The sequence below is a fragment of the Astatotilapia calliptera genome, chromosome 3 (assembly GCF_964374335.1).
Source record: "Astatotilapia calliptera chromosome 3, fAstCal68.1, whole genome shotgun sequence".
In the NCBI taxonomy this organism is placed as follows: domain Eukaryota; kingdom Metazoa; phylum Chordata; class Actinopteri; order Cichliformes; family Cichlidae; genus Astatotilapia; species Astatotilapia calliptera.
The window spans coordinates 65,913,690-65,938,508 of record NC_137424.1 but is presented as its reverse complement, the minus strand read 5'-3'; the positions used below and the strand labels follow the sequence as shown (position 1 = coordinate 65,938,508).

General features: G+C 39.1%; 1 protein-coding gene across 1 annotated transcript; it reads left to right on the top strand.

Annotated features, from left to right (window-relative positions):
* Positions 1-571: 571 nt before the first annotated feature.
* Positions 572-9,962, top strand: LOC145425612 (uncharacterized). The gene is made up of 5 exons (XM_080298820.1): positions 572-605; positions 6,272-6,304; positions 8,228-8,491; positions 8,571-8,816; positions 8,892-9,962. The coding sequence occupies exons 1-5, from the start codon at positions 572-574 to the stop codon at positions 9,119-9,121; spliced, it is 807 nt and encodes a 268-aa protein (XP_080154946.1). The 3' UTR covers positions 9,122-9,962.
* The last annotated feature ends 14,857 nt before the right edge of the window (positions 9,963-24,819 follow it).

Sequence of the window (24,819 nt, the reverse complement as noted above, 5' to 3'; positions counted from 1 at the left end):
CTGTTTCTAGGTTTCAACTTATTGAAAGTATTTGGTCATATCCTTATCAGAAAATGTCATTTGAAATTAATTAGAATGTAATGATAGCATCAGAGCAGACAGCCAACCACATTTCCTTGTTTGAAACAGACGAGGTGTCAAAAATAGACCTGACTTATACAGCTGAACTGCTGTCAGCTACAGGATGACATTATGTTCCTTTGAATATGCAACACAGACAATATAATCTGTAAAGTAGTATCAGTGATTTTATTATGAAACATTTCTTAGATTTATATCCTTAATCTGGCTGTAAGTGCACATCAAGCACTTAATATTTACATGTTTCACAGAATCCACATTTTATTTTTCAGAACTTCTAAATATGTTTTTTTTGTTCTTCTTTGAGATATTTATTCTCTTTTTTTTTTAAATCTTATATGTATATAAACAAAAAGAAATAAATACTTTTTATTTACTTTGAAGTGAAAACCACAACACTGAAAGCGGCAGTCAGTCAGGAAGAGGAGGGTTTTGTTACCTGATGTGAACTGTGCACCGATCAAAGACTTGATTAACATTGCAAAGTAGCATGATGGAGGCAGCATCTCTAACATCACTGATCTGTAAGTCCACTCTATGGTTTTATGTATGAGTCTAAAATTAGAAAATAACCTTTTTAGATCACATCAGAGTTTTATACAATTACATTAGGCGATAAGAGTTTATAGCTAATTCAGTGCCTTTCGAATAGCTAGTACCAGAATGATCATGTGTGACATAAGTCACTTTAAAAGTATTTAAGAATATTTTTACCGCATAAGATAACCTCTTTAGCTCTTACATGGTTTCTCTCAGTATATTTGTATATATATTTGACCTTCTGAGTATCGACGAGCCATAAATAGTTATCAAAAGAGAGGTTTTACACACGTCCTGTGAAAAGTATAGACACAAAATAAAATAATGGTATTATAACAGTTTGATGTGTGTTGAAAATCACAAAAGAATCTATTTTTTTTGGGGGGGGGGGCAGAAAAAAAATTAAATAAAACAAAATAACAACACTACTGAGTATTCATTATACACTCTATCAAAAAAATATTAAACAAAGATTTGTTAATCTTTTGCTGTGTTGTGGACACTTCTAGAAATTCTTTAAAAGATACGCAGGCAGATGTGTAAAGTTTAAAAAAGAAAAGAAAACAGAGGCTTTCTGACTGCTTGCTTTTTTCCATTGCATACAACCAACCTGCTTTATACATATGCTTGCCGCTTCCTGTTCTGAATTAGCACAGGACACTCAACCACCCAAACACCAGTCAGGTTTCCAACACTGTGGTCGCGCGCTCTCTCTCTCTCTCTCTCTCTCTCTCTCTCTCTCTCTCTCTCTCTCTCTCTCTATATATATATATATATATATATATATATATATATATATATATATATATATATTAGGGGTGCAACGGTACACAAAATTCACAGTTCGGTTCGATACTTTGGTGTCACGGTTCGATATTTTTTCGATACAAAAAAAAATGTTCATGCCTTTTTAATTTGTCATTTATTAAAATTATAAATATATATTTTAACTCAAAAGTACAGTTTTTAAATTTATCCCTAACCCTAACCCTTGTGCATGTTTTTTATTTTGACAGCGAATGCGCACCTGCGGACCACTTATGTGCAGCCCTGGTTATTTAGCTCATCATATTGCAGCCACAGAAATTCTTTTGTCCATGAAACCATAAAGCTGCACTTTCTTTTTGCCTTATAGTCTGATTTGTCATAACTTCTCCGTTTTGTGGTAAGCTTTTCTTTGGCTGTCACTTCTTCACCCTGACCTGTCTTATTTGGCTCAGCAGAACTAAAATATATATCCTGCTGCTTTTACACACCCACTCACATAACGCTCAGCGATTCTCTGCACGATCAACCTCTCACATGTTTAAGCTTGCTGCGGGAGATTTCACTTGTCATGTTTGCGTAGTAAGCTAACGATTGATAAGACGATGTCAGAGGAATTGGTGCACAAATTATCATCACTCACCAATCAGTGCTGTCGCTCTCTATGCACAGTTCGCGCGATTGCAAAGTGAAAGCAAAAAACAAGCGCAAATTCAAACGTGATTTCAATATGTCACATATTGACAGTGGCTCACCGATGCCAATGACATAATTACCCAGCTACATTTCCTTAAGAATGCAAAAGCATTGACATATATTTTTCCTTCCTACGATAGCCCGACGGGCAGGGCAGATAGATTTTGGAGTTTATTACAGAGAAATGGCTCTTTCCAAAATAAAAGCTATACTATACGCTTCTTCTGGGCTATATTCTCAGCAGCATATTAAACATATCAGGTCCCCATAAGGAGAATCATGTGCTAACGGCTGTCTAAATTACTCGGGTAAAGTTTGTAGCATGCATGCTTGTCGTTTTTGTCTGCTTCCACTTGTCTTTGCACTAGGATGATGTAAATGTGCGGTCATATTCGTTGTGTTCCCACTAGTGCTTTCAGGTTAATCTCGTTGAAATGACCTTAACGCCACAACACGGCAAATCTCCGTTAACGAGCTACCCCTGATCGCCCCGTGCATGGGGCTAGACGGCCAACACATAAAGCAGTTGTATAAAAACGAGCTAACTGCGCTAACGCAGTAGTTCCCACCCATGTAATTAAGCATTGCGTGGCACATCCAACATACTGTTTTACTTTAGTCCATGACGCGCTTACAGTGGGGCAAAAAAGTATTTAGTCAGCCACCGATTGTGCAAGTTCCCCCACTTAAAATGATGACAGAGGTCAGTAATTTGCACCAGAGGTACACGTCAACTGTGAGAGACAGAATGTGAAAAAAAATCCATGAATTCACATGGTAGGATTTGTAAAGAATTTATTCGTATATTAGGGTGGAAAATAAGTATTTGGTCACCTCAAACATGGAAAATCTCTGGCTCTCACAGACCTGTAACGTCTTCTGTAAGACACTTTTCTGTCCCCCACTCGTTACCTGTATGAATGGCACCTGTTTGAACTCATCATCTGTATAAAAGACACCTGTCCACAGCCTCAAACAGTCAGACTCCAAACTCCACCATGGCCAAGACCAAAGAGCTTTCGAAGGACACCAGGAAAAGTATTGTAGACCTGCACCAGACTGGGAAGAGTGAATCTACAATAGGCAAGCAGCTTGGTGTGAAAAAATCAACTGTGGGAGCAATCATCAGAAAATGGAAGACATACAAGACCACTGATAATCTCCCACGATCTGGGGCTCCACGCAAGATCTCATCCCGTGGGGTCAAAATGATCATGAGAACGGTGAGCAAAGATCCCAGAACCACACGGGGGGACCTGGTGAATGACCTGCAGAGAGCTGGGACCAAAGTAACAAAGGTCACCATCAGTAACACACTACAACGGCAGGGAATCAAATCCCGCAGTGCCAGACGTGTTCCGCTGCTGAAGCCAGTGCATGTCCAGGCTCGTCTGAAGTTTGCCAGAGAGCACATGGATGATACAGCAGAGGATTGGGAGAATGTCATGTGGTCAGATGAAACCAAAGTAGAACTTTTTGGTATAAACTCAACTCGTTGTGTTTGGAGGACGAAGAATACTGAGTTGCATCCCAAGAACACCATACCTACTGTGAAGCATGGGGGTGGAAACATCATGCTATGGGGCTGTTTTTCTGCCAAGGGGACAGGACGACTGATCCGTGTTAAGGACAGAATGAATGGGGCCATGTATCGTGAGATTTTGAGCCAAAACCTCCTTCCATCAGTGAGAACTTTGAAGATGAAACGAGGCTGGGTCTTCCAACATGACAATGATCCAAAACACACCGCCCGGGCAACAAAGGAGTGGCTCCGTAAGAAGCATTTGAAAGTCCTGGAGTGGCCTAGCCAGTCTCCAGACCTCAACCCCATAGAAAATCTGTGGCGGGAGTTGAAAGTCCGTGTTGCTCGGCGACAGCCCCAAAACATCACTGCTCTCGAGAAGATCTGCATGGAGGAATGGGCCAAAATACCAGCTACTGTGTGTGCAAACCTGGTAAAGATCTATAGTAAACGTTTGACCTCTGTTATTGCCAACAAAGGTTATGTTACAAAGTATTGAGTTGTATTTTTGTTATTGACCAAATACTTATTTTCCACCCTGATTTACGAATAAATTCCTTACAAATCCTACCATGTGAATTCATGGATTTTTTTTTTCACATTCTGTCTCTCACAGTTGAAGTGTACCTCTGGTGCAAATTACTGACCTCTGTCATCATTTTAGGTGGGGGAACTTACACAATCGGTGGCTGACTAAATACTTTTTGCCCCACTGTACCTTCAGGGTCATACGTCACATGAAAACCAAAATAATTCCAAACGCCAGATCTGAATGAGGGTGGGGGAGGTTCAATTTGCCATGTTGCAAGGAGAGCTTAACTTCTGTCTCGCTAGCTTGCCCTGCGCTCTTCCTTCTCATGATGCTGTCTGTGTTGAGCGCTCAGTGGATCTGCGTTCGACAATGCAGCCTAGTAGTCGAACGCAGATTCACTGAGCGCTCAACACAGACGGCATCGTCAGAAGGAAAGTTGATAAAATAAATTACAAATTTTGTATTGTTCGATACATATGCGTACCGAACCGAAAGGACTGTATCGAACGGTTCAATATCGATACGAATATCGTTGCACCCCTAATTTATATTTTATATATATATATATATATATATATATATATATATATATATATATATATATATATATATATATATATATATATATATATATATATATATTATGGAATGCCCTTTAGGAAAATATTATATATATATATTCCAACCTAAGTCTGAATATATAGAATGAAGCTTGAATATATAGAATGATCTTTTGAATATATAGAATGAAGCTTGAATATGTCGAATGATCTTTTGAATATATAGAATGAAACTTGAATATATAGAATGATCTTTTGAATATATAGAATGAAACTCGAATATATAGAATGATCTTTTGAATATATAGAATGAAACTTGAATATATAGAATGATCTTTTGAATATATAGAATGAAGCTTGAATATATAGAATGATCTTTTGAATATATAGAATGAAACTTGAATATATAGAATGATCTTTTGAATATATAGAATGAAGCTTGAATATATAGAATGAAACTTGAATATATAGAATGTATGAACCTCATTTTTAGAGATGATGTGTTTCTGAATTCTCTGCCTTTACAAAATGGCATCAGCTGAACTATTTCAGTACTTTTTAGAGCTTGACAACTGTTTTGCAACAGCTGTTCAAATTGCAAATTTCCATAGTCCACTAAACCTAGTTGTATCCTGTGGTTGTACAGTGTTCGAACATTTACTGACAACATTTGAGATATGGCCATCCAACTAAACCCCAAGTCTCGCATGTCAGTCAGCTGAGTAGCTGGTATGTTGTACCTAAAAGAGTTAGAAACAAAAGAAGAAATATGTTAACTTCTTTCTTATTTCTTGCATTCATTATCTTGTTTGCCATCTCTTGACTCTTTCAAGTGCAATACACATTATGAATGAATTTGTTTCCATTTTTATCACTTACCTTGGCCTTCCTCTTTGAGATGTAGAATGATATAATGAGCCCATAACATGTGCTTCAGCTTCTGCTCGAAGTGTTAGCTCAGTTGACATCTCCATCAGTGATTGATAAATTCCCTCAAGAAGTGTGCATAATCTTCTCCCAGAAACATTTTGTTGAACATTATTCATGAGCACTAGAAATGTTGCAATAATGAAAACGTGTTCTTCAAGGTGACGTAGTATAAATTCCAAATTATTTCTACCATTTGCGATTTGAACAGCTGTCGCAAAACAGTTGTCAAGCTCTAAAAAGTACTGAAATAGTTCAGCTGATGCCATTTTGTAAAGGCAGAGAATTCAGAAACACATCATCTCTAAAAATGAGGTTCATACATTCTATATATTCAAGTTTCATTCTACATATTCAAGCTTCATTCTATATATATTCAAGTTTCATTCTATATATTCAAGCTTCATTCTATATATTCAAGTTTCATTCTATATATTCAGACTTTGGTTGGAATATATATATATATATATATATATATATATAATATTTTCCTAAAGGGCATTCCATAATATATATATATATATATATATATATATATATATATATATATATATATATATATATATATATATATATATTTACTTATTTATTTTTCCCTTTCTTTGCACTGTGAAACCTTAAAACCAACCTGACTCTCTTTCTTTGCAGTTCTATTGTCGATGAGCTGCACAGCTGATCAAGGTCAGTGACATGCGTCTTTCCATATTTTTATTATTGGATTCAAAGCAAAGGCAACACAGTGTTGCAGTGATTTGCACTGTTTCCTCACACCAAGAAGTCATGAGTTTGATTGCACCATCTGGCTGGGGTGTTTTTGTATGGACCTTGTTCTCCTGGTATTTGCATGGGTTCTTTCTGGATACTCCGGCTTCCTCCCACAGTCCAAATGCAGTTAGTAGGGATAGGTTAATTGATGATTCTAAATCGCCCCTGAGTGATAATGGTTATCTGTCTATATGTGTTAGCCCTGCGACAAACTCACAACCTGTCCAGGGTGTACAGGTATACAGGTAGCTGGAATAAGTTCAACCCCACTATCCCACGCAAAATCCCGACATGGATAAGTAGAAGACAATGGATGGATGGAAAGCAAGTAGTTTTGCATGAATGAAAATTAAGATTGTATTAAGATTAAAATTCTATATCTGATACTGGATATACAGCCACTTAATTTCTTGTCTAATTTCTTTTCTAAAACAAACTGTTTTAGCTCCTCCCCTTTTAAGATATTATTTAACCTGACTGAATGCTCCTTGCAAACAAGCTTTGGACGGCAGATAGGTGGGACATTTGTACCTGAAAGGACCTCTCTTAATGAAAGAGAAAAAGACCAAGACATAAAAAAACTAAAACTGAAGCCTGAGGTTTTGGCTGAGGCAATATTTGAGGATACACTCATTGAATCAGACAGGAAATATAAAATACAAGAAAATTTTGGTGTTTTGGATAATTGAATTTTTACTGTTTAATAATGGGAGTAGTCTCGATTAAATGTGTTGTGTTACATATGAAATACTTTTTTTTGTTTGACAGATGTAAAACAGGAATGGTAAATTATACAATTTCTATTTCAATCATGGTTTTGCAAAATTACAAAAATTACTTTTGAGTTAGTTTTTGCCATCATGTGTTTATTTTGTTGAAAATCAATCCTATCTCTTTCCTTCATGTAAGAGGCTACTAGCCCCTCTATGTAGGGGGTGTAGAAGTGCACAGGTTGCCCTGAACAACTAAGGGGTGATGGGATCTGAGTCCGTGATCGCCCCCTAGTACTGTCTGTGTCAACTTTGCTAGCTAGAGACAGAGAGAGGAGTTGAAAGGCTGCTCCAACCGAGCTTTATCGTTTCGGAGGAAAAAACGAACACAGTGTACAGTCGAGTCTTAACAGCTTACTCTTGTTGGTAGCAACTCGTACTTTTCAAATCTCCTTTTTCTCCCTCCCTGGTGCTCATACACAGAGGGAGGGGCAGTTCCACACATTCTCCCTGCAGCACACACTACACTATCCATCAGGCTACCTTCTTAAAGGGCTGTGCCTATAACACTGATCATATTGCCTTCATATTAAGTAATTTTTTTGGATAATATATTTTTAAAATATTTCTTCACTAGCTGGGACCACATCCTCGGAAACAATGAGCGATGAGAGATGAGGAGGTATGAACTGGTGCTGCGGTTTGGGGAAGGCCTCGAAAGGGACTGACGATGGCTCCAGGGCCGGGCAGATCCCCATGTACTAACGAGAAGTGAATCAAGGAAGGGAGGAGAAGGGGGCATTTATAGACTGCGGTCGGAAGGGGCGTGAAGGAGGAGTGGTCCCGCTCCTGAAATTCAGATGATATCTCCACTACACGTCAATACGCGGGCCGCAAGTAGTGGTGATGTGGGCTGTAAGTGGCCCACGGTTTGCGAGTTTGAGATGCCTGATGTAGACTCTGAGGGTGGACAGAATACAGAATACTAGGGATGAATTTGAAAGTGAAATATATAGTATAAGGGGCTACTAGATTTGAAAAGCGTACTTTAAAGAGGTGCTGCTGAGTGTATGTTGGAGCAACCAATGTTTTCTGTTACTGAATCTAGATCAATCCTTCTCCCTTACAGTCCATCTGACTGTGAGTTCAAACAGATCTCAGCTGTTTGCTGATGAGTTTGTGTCTCTCAGCTGTGAGGATAACAACAGCTCTGCTGGATGGACTCTGAGGAGGAACACAAGTACAGACACAAGAGCAAAGTGTGGAGCTGGATTTGGAAAACCAGCTGGCTCTTCCTGTGACATCAGTTACATTGACACATTGGACAGTGGAGTTTACTGGTGTGAGTCCAGAGAGGGTCCCATCAGTAACATGGTTAACCTGACAGTCACTGGTAAGCTGAGTGTGTGGAGTTAGTGTTGATGAAGCTGTGTGTAAATGGATGAAATGCTGTAGTTTGTCTCTGTGTTGAGGTGGATCAGTGATCCTGCAGAGTCCTGTCCTCCCTGTGATTGAGGGAGATGACGTCACTCTGCTCTGTAAAACAAAGACCACTCCCTCCAGCCTCCCAGCTGCTTTCTATAAAGATGGCTCCCTCATCAGGAAGCAGCCTACAGGTCACATGACCATCCAGCATGTTTCCAGGTCTGATGAAGGCCTCTACAAGTGTGACATCAGCGGTCATGGAGAGTCTCCATCCAGCTGGATCACTGTCACAGGTGAGGAGTTTCACTCTGATTTCACCTTTTATTTTATTTATGGATTCACCTGAACAGATGGGATTCTCTCTGCAGAAAAAACAACACCCATGGTGATGCCCACCATCTCAGCCCTGCCCAACAACTCAGCTCTGCCCTCTTTCACAACACTGACCTCTCACTCCTTCTTTCGCCAGCATGTGTTCATACTGGTCATCCACCTGGTAGTTTGGTGTCCATACTTGATCTCCACTCTCCTCATGGTGTCATTATATCGATGCAGAGACAAAAGTAACACTCTGAATCATTCACTGATCAGTCATTAAACTAATAGTTAACTCCTCTCTGCGCTCTTCATGTATTAACAGCTTAAAATATTTACCATTTATAGGATATGATATGTGAATATATGAAAACTTCCACTCAGGCTGAGCAGGGACTGGATAATGAGTATGAAGATCTCACCATAGACCAGGTGCCGGTGTCCTGCAGGTCTTAGATCTCACCTTGGGTCTACACACCTGAATCACATGATTAGTTTGTTACCAGGTCTCTGGAGAACTTCAGGACATGTTGAGGAGCTAATTTAGCCATTTAAATCAGCTGTGTTGGTTCGAGGACACCAATAAAACCTGCAGGGACACCGGCCCTCGTGGACTGAGATTGCCCACCCCTGCCATAGACCATCACTTCTGAAGCAGAGCTCATAGCTGTTGATTACTTATTGATGCTTATCTTGTGTCCTTTTGCACCTTGCTAACTTTGACCATCTTTGTTGTTGAATAAATGGCCTCTGATGTTCATATCTTGATACTTTTATATGGAAAAAATGGTAAACATTCCTGCTCTGTGCTTTTTATGTATCACTGCAGCTCTGCAACCAATGTGTAAAGCAGTTAGCTTACTTTGATATGGAACCTGCAGCTGTTCAAATCAGATGCTGTGTCATCTATAAACAGACATAATATTACTGTATAAGTGGGATACAGGTGACTTTGTTAAAGAACCACGTAGAAAATGTTCTTCACTGATATATTCTGTTAAAGGGAATTTGTAGTGTAGAACGTGGAAATCAAAAAGTACTGAAAGATGTATTAACACACTGTTGGTTTGAGGTTAGATTATAATTAGTAAAAAGTGTACAATAAAACCACTATTTTCTTTTCATCTAAATGTGTCTCCTTATTTTTTACGTTACTGCTACTCTTACACTTTAAAACAGGGTGGCTGTAGCTCAGGTGGCAGAGCAGGTCAGCCACTAATCAGAAGGTTGGTGGTTCGATCCCAGGCTGCATCCTGGCTGCATGCTAAATATCCTTGGGCAAGATACTAACCCCATGTTTGCCTACTGGTGGTGGTCAGAGGGCCTTGTACGGAAGGTGACATTGGAGGTTAGTAAAAGGAGGCAAACACCTTGTCCAACCCTCCATCATTCAATTCAATTTTATTTATATAGCGCCAAATCACAACAAAAGTTGCCTCAAGGCGCTTCATAGATACAGAGAAAAACCCAACAATCATATGACCCCCTATGAGCAAGCACTTTGGCAACAGTGGGAAGGAAAAACTCCCTTTTAACAGGAAGAAACCTCCGGCAGAACCAGGCTCAGGGAGGGGCGGCCATCTGCTGCGACCGGTTGGGGTGAGAGAAGGAAGACAGGATAAAAGACATGCTGTGGAAGAGAGACAGAGGTTAATAACAGATATGATTCAATGTAGAGAGGTCTATTAATACATAGTGAGTGAGAAAGGTGACTGGAAAGGAAAAACTCAATGCATCATGGGAATCCCCCGGCAGCCAACGTCTATTGCAGCATAACTAAGGGAGGATTCAGGGTCACCTGGTCCAGCCCTAACTATATGCTTTAGCAAAAAGGAAAGTTTTAAGGCTAATCTTAAAAGTAGAGATAGTGTCTGTCTCCCGAATCCAAACTGGAAGCTGATGGTGGCGCTGTCACTTGGTGTTCGGTCACTCTGCGGTAGAGTATCACTTCCTGTTCCTGCTCAAACACAGTGGTGTTTCTGAGTAGCTTATTTGCTTAGCAATTTAATTAACAACTTTTAAATACATTCTTTTTCATAGTATAATCTCCACGTGCTTCATCCGAAGCACACTTTCTGTGTACTCACTACCTATAGCCAAAGTATTCACTCACTTTCTATGTACTGTTTCGCTAGCTTAGCCTAGCTCGTAGCCAACTCGTTAGCACCATGGCTACTTCACCTGTCCCTCCTGCACTTTCTTGCTCATTGTGTCAGATGTTTAGTTACTCCTCGGCCTCCTTTAGCAATAATGATATCTGTAACAAATGTAGCATATTTGCAGCTCTGGAGGCCAGGATTACTGAATTGGAGACTCGGCTTCGCGCCCTTCATTCACCCGTAGCTAGCCAGGCCCCTGTAGCTGGTGCAGCCGAAGATGGCGTAGGCCCCGCTAGCTGTTCCCCGGCAGATCCCAAGCAGCTGGGGAAAGAGGGCGGCTGGGTGACGGTGAGGAGGAAGCATAGTCCTAAACAGAAGCCCCAGGTACACCACCAACCCGTTCATGTGTCTAACCGTTTTTCCCCACTCGGCGACACACCCGCCGGGGGTCAAACTCTGGTAATTGGTGATTCTGTTTTCAGACATGTGAAGCTAGAGACACCGGCAACCATAGTCAATTGTCTTCCAGGGGCCAGAGCAGGCGACATTGAAGGAAATTTAAAACTGCTGGCTAAGGGTAAACGTAAATTCAGTAAGATCATAATTCACGTCGGCAATAATGACACCCGTTTACGCCAATCGGAGGTCACTAAAATCAATATTGAATCGGTGTGCAATTTTGCCAAAACAATGTCGGACTCTAGTTTTCTCTGGTCCCCTCCCCAATCAGACCAGGAGTGACATGTTTAGCCGCATGTTCTCCTTAAATTGCTGGCTGTCTGAGTGGTGTCCCAGAAACGATGTGGGCTTCATAGATAATTGGCAAACCTTCTGGAGGAAATCTGGTCTTGTTAGGAGAGACGGCATCCATCCCACGTTGGATGGAGCAGCTCTCATTTCTAGAAATATGGACAAATTTATTAAACCCCCCAAAATATGACTATCCAGAGTTGGGACCAGGAAGCAGAGTTGCAGTCTTACACGCTTCTCTGCAGCTTCTCTCCTCCTGCTACCCCCCCAAAAACCCATCTCCATAGAGACTGTGTCAGCTTCCAAAAAGAAAAGACAAAAAACAAACTAAAAACCAGCAACAAACAACTTAAACATAAACAATTACAAAGAAAGAACAATACAGTATCCACATCTGAACCAAAGAGTAAAACTGTGAAATGCGGATTATTAAATATTAGGTCTCTCTCCTCCAAGTCTCTGTTAGTACATGACTTAATAATTGATCAACAAATTGATTTACTCTGCCTTACAGAAACCTGGTTCCAGCAGGGTGATTATGTTAGTTTAAATGAATCAACACCCCCGAGTCATTCTAACTACCAGAAATCTCGAAGCACAGGCCGAGGGGGCGGTGCGGCAGCAATTTTTCACACCAGCCTATTAATTAATGAAAGACCAAGACAGACTTTTAATTCATTTGAAAGCCTGATGCTTAACATTGTCCACCCCAGCTGTGAAACTCAGAAACCAGTCTTACTTGTTATCATCTATCGTCCACCTGGGCCTTACACAGAGTTTCTGTCTGATTTCTCAGACTTTATATCTAATTTAGTTCTAAGCTCAGGTAAAATAATTATTGTGGGTGATTTTAACATCCATGTAGATGCTAAAAATGACAGCCTCAACATGGCATTTAATCTGTTATTAGACTCAATTGGTTTCTCTCAAAATATAAAAGAACCCACCCACCACTTTAATCACACTCTAGATCTTGTTTTAAGATATGGCATCGAAACTGAACATTTAACAGTGTTTCCTGAAAACCCTCTCCTGTCTGATCATTTCCTGATAACATTTACATTTACAATAATTGATTACACAGCGGTGGAGAGTAGACTTTATCAAAGTAGATGTCTTTCTGAAAGCACTGTAACTAAGTTTAAGAATATAATCCACCCACTGTTATCATCTTCAATGCCCTGTACCAACACAGAGCAGAGCAGCTATCTGAACGCTACCCCAACAGAGGTCGATTATCTTGTTAATAATTTCACCTCCTCACTACGTACGACTCTGGATACTGTAGCTCCTGTGAAAACTAAGGCCTCAAATCAGAAGTACCTGACTCTGTGGTATAATTCTCAAACACGTACCCTAAAGCAGATGACTCGTAAGCTGGAGAGGAAATGGCGTGTCACAAATTTAGAGGATCATCATTTAGCCTGGAGAAATAGTTTGCTGCTTTATAAGAAAGCCCTCCGCAAAGCCAGAACATCTTACTATTCATCACTGATTGAAGAAAATAAGAACAACCCCAGGTTTCTCTTCAGCACTGTAGCCAGGCTGACAAAAAGTCAGAGCTCTTTTGAGCCAACCATCCCTTTAACGTTAACTAGTAATGACTTCATGAACTTCTTCACAAATAAAATTTTTATCATTAGAGAAAAAATTACCAATAATCATCCCACAGATGTAATATTATCTACAGCTACTCTTAGTACCATTGATGTTAAGTTAGACTCTTTTTCTCTAATTGATCTTTCTGAGTTAACTTCAATAATTACTTCCTCCAAACCATCAACGTGTCTTTTAGACCCCATTCCTACAAAACTGCTCAAAGAAGTCCTGCCATTAATTAATTCTTCAATCTTAAATATTATCAACCTATCTCTAATAATCGGCTATGTACCACAGGTCTTCAAGCTGGCTGTAGTTAAACCTTTACTCAAAAAGCCATCTCTAGACCCAGCAGTCTTAGCTAATTATAGGCCAATCTCCAACCTTCCTTTCATATCAAAAATCCTTGAAAGAGTAGTTGTCAAACAGCTAACAGATCATCTGCAGAGGAATGGTTTATTTGAAGAGTGTCAGTCAGGTTTCAGAGCTCAGCACAGCACAGAAACAGCTTTAGTGAAGGTTACAAATGATCTTCTTATGGCCTCTGACAGTGGACTCATCTCTGTGCTTGTCCTGCTAGACCTTAGTGCAGCATTCGATACTGTTGACCATAATATCCTATTAGAGCGATTAGAACATGCTGTAGGTATTACAGGTACTGCACTGCAGTGGTTTGTATCATGTCTATCTAATAGACTCCAGTTTGTGCATGTAAATGGAGAGTCCTCTTCACACACTGAGGTTAATTATGGAGTTCCACAGGGTTCAGTGCTAGGACCAATTCTGTTTACTTTATACATGCTTCCCTTAGGCAGCATCATTTGAAGACATAGCATACATTTTCACTGCTATGCAGACGACACCCAGCTCTATCTGTCCATGAAGCCAGATAACACACACCAATTAGTTAAACTGCAGGAATGTCTTAAAGACATAAAGACCTGGATGGCCGCTAACTTTCTGCTTCTTAATTCAGATAAAACTTAGGTTATTGTACTCGGCCCTGAAAAGCTTAGAAATATGGTCTCTAACCAGATTCTTACTCTGGATGGCATTACTTTGGCCTCCAGTAACGCTGTGAGGAACCTTGGAGTCATTTTTGACCAGGACATGTCCTTCAACGCACATATTAAACAAATATGTAAGACTGCGTTCTTCCATTTGCGCAACATCTCTAAAATTAGAAATATCCTGTCTCAGAGTGACGCTGAAAAACTAGTTCATGCATTTATTACTTCCAGGCTGGACTACTGTAATTCATTATTATCAGGATGTCCAAAAAACTCACTGAAAAGCCTTCAGCTAATCCAAAATGCTGCAGCAAGAGTCCTGACAGGGACTAGAAAGAGAGAGCATATTTCTCCTGTTTTGGCTTCCCTTCATTGGCTTCCTGTTAAATCCAGAATTGAATTCAAAATCCTGCTCCTCACATACAAGGTCTTAAATAATCAGGCCCCATCTTATCTTAATGACCTTGTAGTACCATATCACCCTACTAGAGCACTTCGCTCTCGCTCTGCAGGCCTACTTGTTGTTCCTAGAGTATTTAAAAGTAGAATGGGAGGGAGAGCCTTCAGTTTTCAGGCTCTATTTTAATTCTACATGTCTGCCACATAGCTGCAAAAACATCTGCACCCTCGCTCCTCATGTCTAATTTTTAGGACCCAAAGGTCATTTCCTGTTGTCCTCTTTTAGCAGAACAAACGTAGGCAATGTTCTCTGCAACTCTGCACAAAGCTTCCTGTTCTGCACAGTTTTCAGTCTTTCAGTCTTCAGTCAATCAATCTAATGACCTATGACACAGTCTGTAACTCAAAGGTGGTCTTTAACACTTTAAGACCTACCATAGAACCAAGTCCGCCAGAGCTTATATTATATTTTTACATGCTGGAGTGCAGAGAAACTGGTAGAGATGCAGTTATACAGTCTACCTGGGCCCCACCAACTATCAGCTAAAGAGAATAAAGAAATTAAATTGCTGCACATTTTGCAGACTAACAGTTTAAGATTAATTTAAAAAAAAAAGATATATATTTTTATAACATTAAATGTAAAGAGTCAAATGGAAGTTTTTCTAAAGTTATTTAATGATATTTATATTATGAAAATCAGATTTTTGACATTTTAAGTTTTTCCCGTTGTCAGATAAAATAAACACGCACAAAACAAAAGCAAACAACAAGAACACAAAGCTGGAAAACCTACCCGATCGACCAAAATCATTTCAAAATACTCCCACACAACAGAACCTCCTCTATTCCTCACTGGCTCCAAATCTGTCAGTAGAAATATCAGTGGTTCGCTATCTGTTACCATCAAAACACTCCACAAATCCCGTGAATGATTCACTTCCTTATAAACCAGAGAATCAGACACCGAAGCGGTTAGGTTCTAAATGAAGCTTCGGACGTCACTGATCACGTGACTCTGGCCAAACGAATCAAGCTTCGACACAGTGCTTCTGAAGCACTGATCGGATCGGCAAAGCGTGTTTCTGGAATATTATGTTTTTGTTGCTGCAAGTGCTTTTTATGCAGTTTTTGCAAAGCTATATGTGGAAGGAAACCGTGACCTAGGACAAGCTGATGGCATAAGATGTAAGTACAACTCCTCCGGTTTCATATTCAAAAAAATTATTGCGCTAGCTTACATGGTTGCAGAGCTACCGGGATTTAGTTACGCAAAACAGAGCGTGCGGGCTCCGACCGGCTTTATACTGACCTTTTATTAAATGCATAAAACAAAATACACAGCAAATAAGTGCTAGAAAATGTATTTTCTTAACAGTGGTGTCGAGCCAAATGGACTTTAATGTTTGTTTTGAACGAGCTGACGGTTCACTCGTTAAGCTGAAAGAAAGATGCTTTAATCACAGGAGTCACACATGTGTCCACTGGGAACTCTTCTTGTTTAGCACTCGTAATAATACAAACACTAAATCCTCCTTCTCTTGTGCTGTTTTGTAGCAGTGTATACACCTGAGACTGTCACCTGTCTGTCTGTCCTGCACTCTCTCTCTGTTTCTTTCTCTCTGATTGTGTAATAAAAGTATGAACATTTGATTTCCATGTGTGACAACTGCAAGTGTCCAGAGTGAGGACAGACTGAGGGACCCACTGCTGCACATCATCTGTGAGACTTTGCACCCCTGATGATCCACCAGGACAAACTCAGCAGTGTGTGAGGAAGAGGATGAGGAAGAGCCAGCAGCAGCTGACAGATGGAGAGAATAGACAGACTGTTCCCTCTGTGTGAAGGTGTGCTAGAAAAGTTTAAAATAACTACTTGTCTGTCCTGAATCATCTTCAAATAAATATATTATTCAAGTCGAAGGCTAGACCGTCCCATTTCACAAGCCTCTCACTTCCGCATTTCGTAGTACCCGCCCCACATAGTCCGCGAAGTGCGCGTACTACAAAGCGTGTGGTTGCTGGATTGGGACACAGCTACTATAAATACACAGGCAGGAACATGAGGGAACGAGGAACAGGTGGCAACACAGCAAGGAAGCAAAACAGAATACACTCACATGAGACACTGACCTTCACAATAAAATAGGAAATACAAGGAGACACGGTACAGACACTAAACAGAATGAACACAGAAACCAAACTAAGAATTAACAAAGATACATCATGAAATCAAAGATTAATAATACGAAACAGAAAACACTGGGTCACTGACCCAGGACCGTGACAACAATGTATTCTAATACAGATGGGGTTGTATATATTATACATCATGTATGAGAGTGTGAATGTGTGTGAATGTTGGACAGAAAGTTTAAGTCCATCTTAAAAGAACGAGAAAATAACTCTTTAATCAGTGTGATTGTTTATAATGTCGCTCTTAATTGATCTGTTATTGTATATTTTTCACATATTTGTACAGGCTATTGTATTTGTTTTAGGTTGTTATAAACTTATGTGGTACATGAATTTTAGACTTGCTGCCAGATGCCAGGTCTGGATAAATAAAGGACTAATAAAATATAGTTCTGTATATGAAGCATTCCATTTACTATAGTCTAAGATTCAGATAATGGCTGTTTTTTGCACCGAAAAAAACCATACCAAAACAAACAAAACCATGACTTTTCCCTAAAACTTAAGCATTACACCTGAGACTAAGACAAACCCGAGTATAACATAAAGTTGATTCCCATATTCTTAGCTTTCAAAGATGACCAGTGTTACAGCAGGATTTACAATCCAAAACAGAATTGTTTTTTGATTTTTAAGTAGTTAATAAAGACCCTAATCTATCTCTTCAAAACAGAAAAAAAAAAAACTGAGCATTACTCTATATATGGTGACTACACAGTCTAACTTAGAGCTTACCAATGACTAAAAAAAAAAAAGAAGAAGAAGAAAAAAAGAAAAAAAAATGGACGACTTAACAGCTACCCAAAAACCAACCTTAAAACATTTCTATCGCCACTTGGTATCTAGCTGCAGTATAAGTCATAAACCCCACCTCCACCATGTTAGTGGATGGGACTGGGGTCAGGGAAAAATAGAATTAAAAGTTGGCTGTCAAGTAAAGCCGTGTTCAGCTAATAAACATGAATTAAGGCCCTAACTGAATAAATCACTCTTAGCTTGAATCCATTATCCATTATCACATCTTTGCAGATTTCCATCTAAAAACAAACTAGTAACCAGAGGGGATAATATATATATATATATATATATATATATATATATATATATATATATATGTTAAATGTACAACTTTCTACAGGACTGAATATAACACCATTATGTAAATGTATAGAGCCTCTTTGCATTTTATGAGGATGAAGTGAGTACTTCTATCATTACAGAAAGGAAAAGTCACTAATCACACTGTTAAAGAAATACTGGGTTTGTCCATCTTCTGGGAAGCCTCTGGTGAAGGTCTACAGAAGATTTCCCTCTGAAGGAACTGGTGAAGCAGCTTCAGCCCTCCTGCTGTTTCTGACATGTCTGCCTCAGGGACCCAACAGAATGGTGGTAATGAAAGAAAGGGAGGAAGTTTCTGCAAACTGCTGGAATATCATGGAACAAGCAGGGTTCCTTGCACTTTAAGCTTGGTTATTTTGCTGCCTCTGTTTGATGGTAGGACATGTCCAGAACAACTCACCCAGGACACGCCCAGGAGGCATCCTTATCAGATGCCTGAATCACCTCAACCGGCTCCTTTCAATTTGGAGGAGCCAGCAGCTCCGAGCCCCTTCTGGATGAGAATTTTTCAGAAATTCTGTCCATAAAAATTACTAACAGAATCGGTATTGTATAAGAATTGAATGGCCTTTAGCAATAGGCCTGCCAAAGGGCCCTGCCACCATTGAATTGTTTAACTGTCTCAGTGACTGGTATCCACAGATAGACGAGATAGACAAGTTGTCCCCCTCATCCCCAGACTCTTCTTCCTCCTCTGCCGGAGGTGTGATTTGAAGATCTCGTGTACCGGGGCCTCTGCCAGGAGTTCCCAGCCCACACTTACTGTACATTTAGGTGCGCCAGGTCTGTCCAGCATCCCACCACCTGATCCAACTCATCACCAGGTGGTGATCAGCTGACAGCTCTGCCCCACTCTTTACCTGATTATCTAGAACATATTGCCGTATGTCTGGTGATACGATTACAAAATCGATGATCAATCTGTGACCTAGGGTGTCCTGGCAAAATATGCACTTATGGACACCCTTATCTTCAAACATTGTGTTTGTTATGGACAAAACTGTGGTTTGCACATAAGTCCAGTAACAAAACACCACTTGGGTTCAGATCCAGAAGGCCTCCGCCCCACCCGACCACTACGGTGCCTCCTGCAGGTGGTGGGCTTACAGGAGGATGGGCCCATGTCCTTTTTGCGAGCTGTGCCTGGCTGATGTTCTACTTATAGAACTATTTTTAATTTCTCTTTGTTAGAGGAAAAATGATTCTATGTTTCTTTACCTTCTTTTAAATGTGCAAAGATACCCTTTGTCTGTGTTTAGATTAGTTTAGAACTGTCTTTTGACTTTCCCAGCAAAGACATATTGTTTCTGGGACATACTGTCTTAGATTATTTTATCTTCCCTAGCTCTCTGCTGACGAGACTAGCACCATATATGGAGTTGTTTTATTTTATCTGTTTATTATTTTCTTATCCTGTTCTCACTGTCTCTGTGCTCTGTGGCTATAAAAATTGCCAAGCCACTGTGCATGGTGTGAGTTGCTCTTAGCAGTTCACCCGTGTACACGTTTGATAAAGAAAGTAACTTTGTCTCATTGTGTCTTTATTTCTCCTGGGTTTCTTGCAGAGTTTTCCCCTAACATTTCATGGTCCTTCGGAGCTGGAGCGCCTCCATCGTGTCCCATCTCCGTGACCAGTCCACCTTGCTCGACTGTCGACAGCTCACACACCAGGTGTATGATAAAAGTCCAATAGCGTTAAATTCGGGTCTTGGCCAACGTCTTAGAAAGCGACCCACGGTGGTGGGGCCCGATCGAGGTGGACCAGATCCGGCGACACTGACCAGGTAGATACAGACACATTGACACAATCTTGCGTAAAAGCGTATTTTAAATTCAGGGAATTTAAAATAGCGGAAGTAGCTCGTCGACTGGTAGCTTTGGAAGCTCGTCGACTGGTAGCGTAGCTCGTCGACTGGTAGCTTTGGAAGCTCGTCGACTGGTAGCTTTGGAGCTCTGGGTAGCTCCCCCAGCTGGGTCTAGACTGGGTCTAGGGAGTAAGTAGCTCTCCACTGCAGGAGCTCCCCTTATGATAAGGGTTCCGATCGCGCGAATAGGTGTGAATGTGAATGTGTGTGTGTATTGTTTTAATTAACGGAGCAAGCTGACTTTTCACGGTCCAATAAGAGACTGAGCTGCTCCTGTGTTTTCTTTTACTGCTGTTCACTGACGTGCTGGTGAGTTGAGAGAACGGTCGAGTTCCGTCTCGTAAAGTTCACACCGCTTTCGGAACTAGTCCGAAAGTCGAAGGGCGTGTGAGCAACCACTCTCGTCTCTAATACCAGCGAAGGTGATAGCAGCTGTATTGTGTATATATTACTTAAACGAAAAATAAGTAAATACATAAATAAGATGGGTAATCAAGCAAGTGAAATTAAAACTCACTCCTGCTGACGAGCAGTGGTGAGAAAAGAAAAGTCCAGACGCCGGACAAAAACAGTGTCTGTAAATTGAGAGATTTAAGAAAACAAAATATAAACAGTCAGAAGAACAGAACTCAACTGCCAGTTTAGTAAAACCAGAAGACGAGACACTGTGCAGTCCCCACAATCCTTTTAGTCAACCATCACCCATTCCTGCAGCCGCATCTGCAGCAACACCCATATCAGGAATAACATAATAATCCCTTATTAAGTGAAAACTAGAGATCACAGTAGTTTGAAGTAGTTTAAAAGGGTTGAAAACAGACCCCACTGAGTCGATATAAATATAAAAAGTACGAAATAAAGATAAACAAAGGGAAAATTACAGTAGAAATTATCTTTAGAGTATTTGAAATTAATAATAGCAAGGATAACAACCTGTAAAGTGATATTAACAATGAAACACAGTTGGCATGATGACCATGCCCAGCATGTATAAAATGAATATAAAGCAAATAATTCACACGAAAATATTTTAATAAAATAAATAAGGTATATTAAGGCTGTGTCACTGTTCAGCCAAGGACAGTGTGTGAAAAGGTAAATGTCTCCAGCTTGGGAAAAGGATGATTCTGCAGGTCATCTGAAGCCCTTGATGGATACAAAATAAAATATAAGTAATACATTATAATAGAACTGCCTGGTCCGCCATGCAACAGAGAGAACAAATGTGACCGCAGGTTGGGTCTGATATGAGGCAAACAGAAGATCTAAAAAAGTAGGTGTGGCATCCAGTCGAACTGAGACGGCCAGAACTGAGGGTTGTTGAATGACCTTTATTATTTATTGCAGTGTATCAGACAACGAACAAACGTAAGAGCTAGAACAATTCGTATTTGTACAATATAACAATAGTCCTCTCTCCCTTTTTCTCCGTTAGCATGAGTTTTCCGTTTTTTTTTTCGTCTTTTATACATCAAGTTGTTTACTGTTACACCATTCTACTTCCGGTCTCACAGGAAGTTGCCAAAATAAAAGGTTTATACGGTATGTTACGTGAATATGAGCTAGCTTTACATATCCGTTGTTACAGTAGGCACAAACGTGTTGAGAGGAAAAGCAAATCTGTGCAGATTGGATGAATTCTAAATTATCTGTTTGCTGAATAAGATGATCCTAACTATCAAATTGGCTCAGTAGTAGTATAATGGTACACACTAATAAAATATTATAATATGCTATTGCTGTTATATAAGACAAAGATGATAATATTAACAATGACATAATGTTAATATGAAGAGGCACCTTCGTCGGTTATGATGTGAGGTGGATAATTGTTAAGCAGTAGTCTGCATCAAGCTTAAGGTTTGCTGAAACTCAGTGTAATGACATGTGAGATGAAGACAATACAGAGAATAACTAAACTAACTAGAAAAATTTGCATTTCCTGCGAAAATGCAGTGTGGATGCCTTAACGGCTGAAGATATCTGCTGAAAAAAGCTGAAAAAGTTGAAACAAAAAAAAAAAAAAGATGCCCTGAGCAGGATTCGAACCTGGCCCTCCTGATCAAAGGGCAGCTATTTAGCTCACTGAGCCAAACACTTTCTCACAAAGAAAAGGTGGAGAGATTGACAATTGTGCTAGCAGAATTTGGGCAAAAAAAAAGGGGTGAAAATTCTGCTGAAAAGAGTTCCATCAGCAGAATTTCTGCTGAAAAGAGGTGAATGAGCAGAATTCTGCTGAAAAGAGTTTTTTTCTGAAAACAGCAGAAAAAACTGAAAATTTTGCTGAAAAGAGTTGAATGAGCAGAATTCTGCTGAAAAGAGGTTTTTGCTGAAAAAGAGCTGATAAAGTTTGGATTTGTGCTGAAAAGGGGTTAAAAAAACTGAAAATTTTGCTGAAAAGGGGTGAATAAAATGAAATTTGTGTTGAAAAGAGTTTAAAAAAAGTTTAACTGTTAAGTGAAAGAAATGTTGCCATAAGCTGGATTTGAACCCAGGCCTCCCAGTCTGAGAACGGATGCTTATCTCACTGAGGTAAAGCACAGCTCAGCCCATCATGCAAAATCAGTGACCACATTGATAATGTGTTCCATTCATTTCAATGGTCAAAAGTCATAACACACCATCAGCAGAAATAGCAGAATTTTTTAAAGTTTAAACATAGCATTTCTGCTAAAACTTAGTATTTATACTAAATAATATTTTTTTCCTGCCAAATCATAGCATTTGTGCTGGAACACAGAAAGTTCCACCAAATCATACAATTTGTACTAAAACATTATTTATGATTTAGCAGAAACATTGGGACTTGGTAGAAATACTATGATTTACGTGAAATACTTTGACTTAGCAGAAGTACTACAATCTAGGAAAAAAGTACTAAAGCATAGCAGAAATTCTATCATTGAGCAGAATTACTAGGATTTAGAAGAAATACTAAGATTTGGCACAAACACTGATGTGGCTCAAGAACCTTTATTGTGCAGTTATACTATGATTTGGAAGAAATACTATACTTTGGCACAAATACTATTATTTGGAAGAAATACTATGTTTTAGCACAAATACTATGATTTGGCTCAAATACTGTAACTATCCTCGGTCAGAAGGAGAGGCTGACATCCAGGGATTAGATTACCACAGGTGGAGTTTATTGCGGTCAGATGGATGGTACAGGGAGGTATGGCATACAGTAGGAGGATGTGGAGAGGTGATATGGTGTGGTTTCTATGATTAAGAACAGGGTATGCATTACAACATGCATACAGATTAAAGATTAAGAAAACTGGTAACAAATTCCTCCACTACAAATCAGTCTGATGCCACTTTTTACAGGGTTCCCGTTTACTAAGGCACTACCCAAAAGGCGCCACAAGAGGGCACTCCAACACAAGAGATGACCTATTTACACTGATGCACTTAGTAAACAGCCCCTACTTAGCCACTACATAATACAGTGATATTACAGTATACAAATTCACACGAATACTATGATTTGGCAGAAATACTATGACTTAGTAGTAATACTATAACATAACAGATTTCCTAAAAAAAACTATTAAATTGCAGTAATTCTATGACTTGGCAGAGATACTACGTTTTAGCACAAATACTATAACAACGCAGAAATACTATGACTTAGTAGTAATACTATAACATAACAGTTCAATGTTCTTGCACAAATACCACAATATGGCAGAAATACTATGTTTTAGCACAAATACTGTGATTTGGTATAAATACTATGATTTGGCAGACATACTATATTCCGCAGATACACTATAACATAACAGATATGCTACAACTTAGTAGTAATACTATAACATAACAGAATTATTATTTGGGCACAAATACCACGATTTGGCAAAAATACTATGATTGGGTACAAATACTATGATTTGGCAATAATACTGCATTTTAACACAACTACTGAGATTTAATTGAAATACTATGATTTAGAAGAAATACTATTACTCCATACAAATACGATACTTTGGGACAAATACTATGTTTTGGTTCTAATACTATGATGTGCAACAAATACTATGATTTGGCACAAGTACTATGATTTAGTACAAATACTATGATTTGGCAGAAATACTATGACTTAGTAGTAATACTATAACATAACAGATTTCCTAAAAAAAAACTATGAAATTGCATTAATTCTATGACTTGGCAGAGATACTACGTTTTAGCACAAATACTATAACAACGCAGAAATACTATGACTTAGTAGTAATACTATAACATAACAGTTCAATGTTCTTGCACAAATACCACAATATGGCAGAAATACTATGTTTTAGCACAAATACTGTGATTTGGTGTAAATACTACGATTTGGCACACATACTATATTCCGCAGATACACTATAACATAACAGATATTCTACGACTTAGTAGTAATACTATAACATAACAGAATTATTAATTGGGCACAAATACCACGATTTGGCAAAAATACTGCATTTTAACACAACTACTGAGATTTGATTGAAATACTATGATTTAGAAGAAATACTATTACTCCATACAAATACGATGCTTTGGGACAAATACTATGTTTTGGTTCCAATACTATGATGTTCAACAAATACTATGATTTGGCACAAGTACTATGATTTAGTACAAATACTATGATTTGGCAGAAATACTATGCCTTAGTAGTAATACTATGACATAAAAGATATACTATGGTTTTGCAGACATACTATGATTTTGCACAAATACCATGATTTGGCACAAATGCTAGGATTTAGCAGAAATACTATGATTGGGTACAAATACTATGATTTGGCAATAATACTGCGTTTTAACAACAACTACTGAGATTTGATTGAAATACTATGATTTAGAAGAAATACTATGACTCCATACAAATACGATGCTTTGGCACAAATACTGTGATTTGGCAGAAATACTATGACTTAGTAGTAATACTAT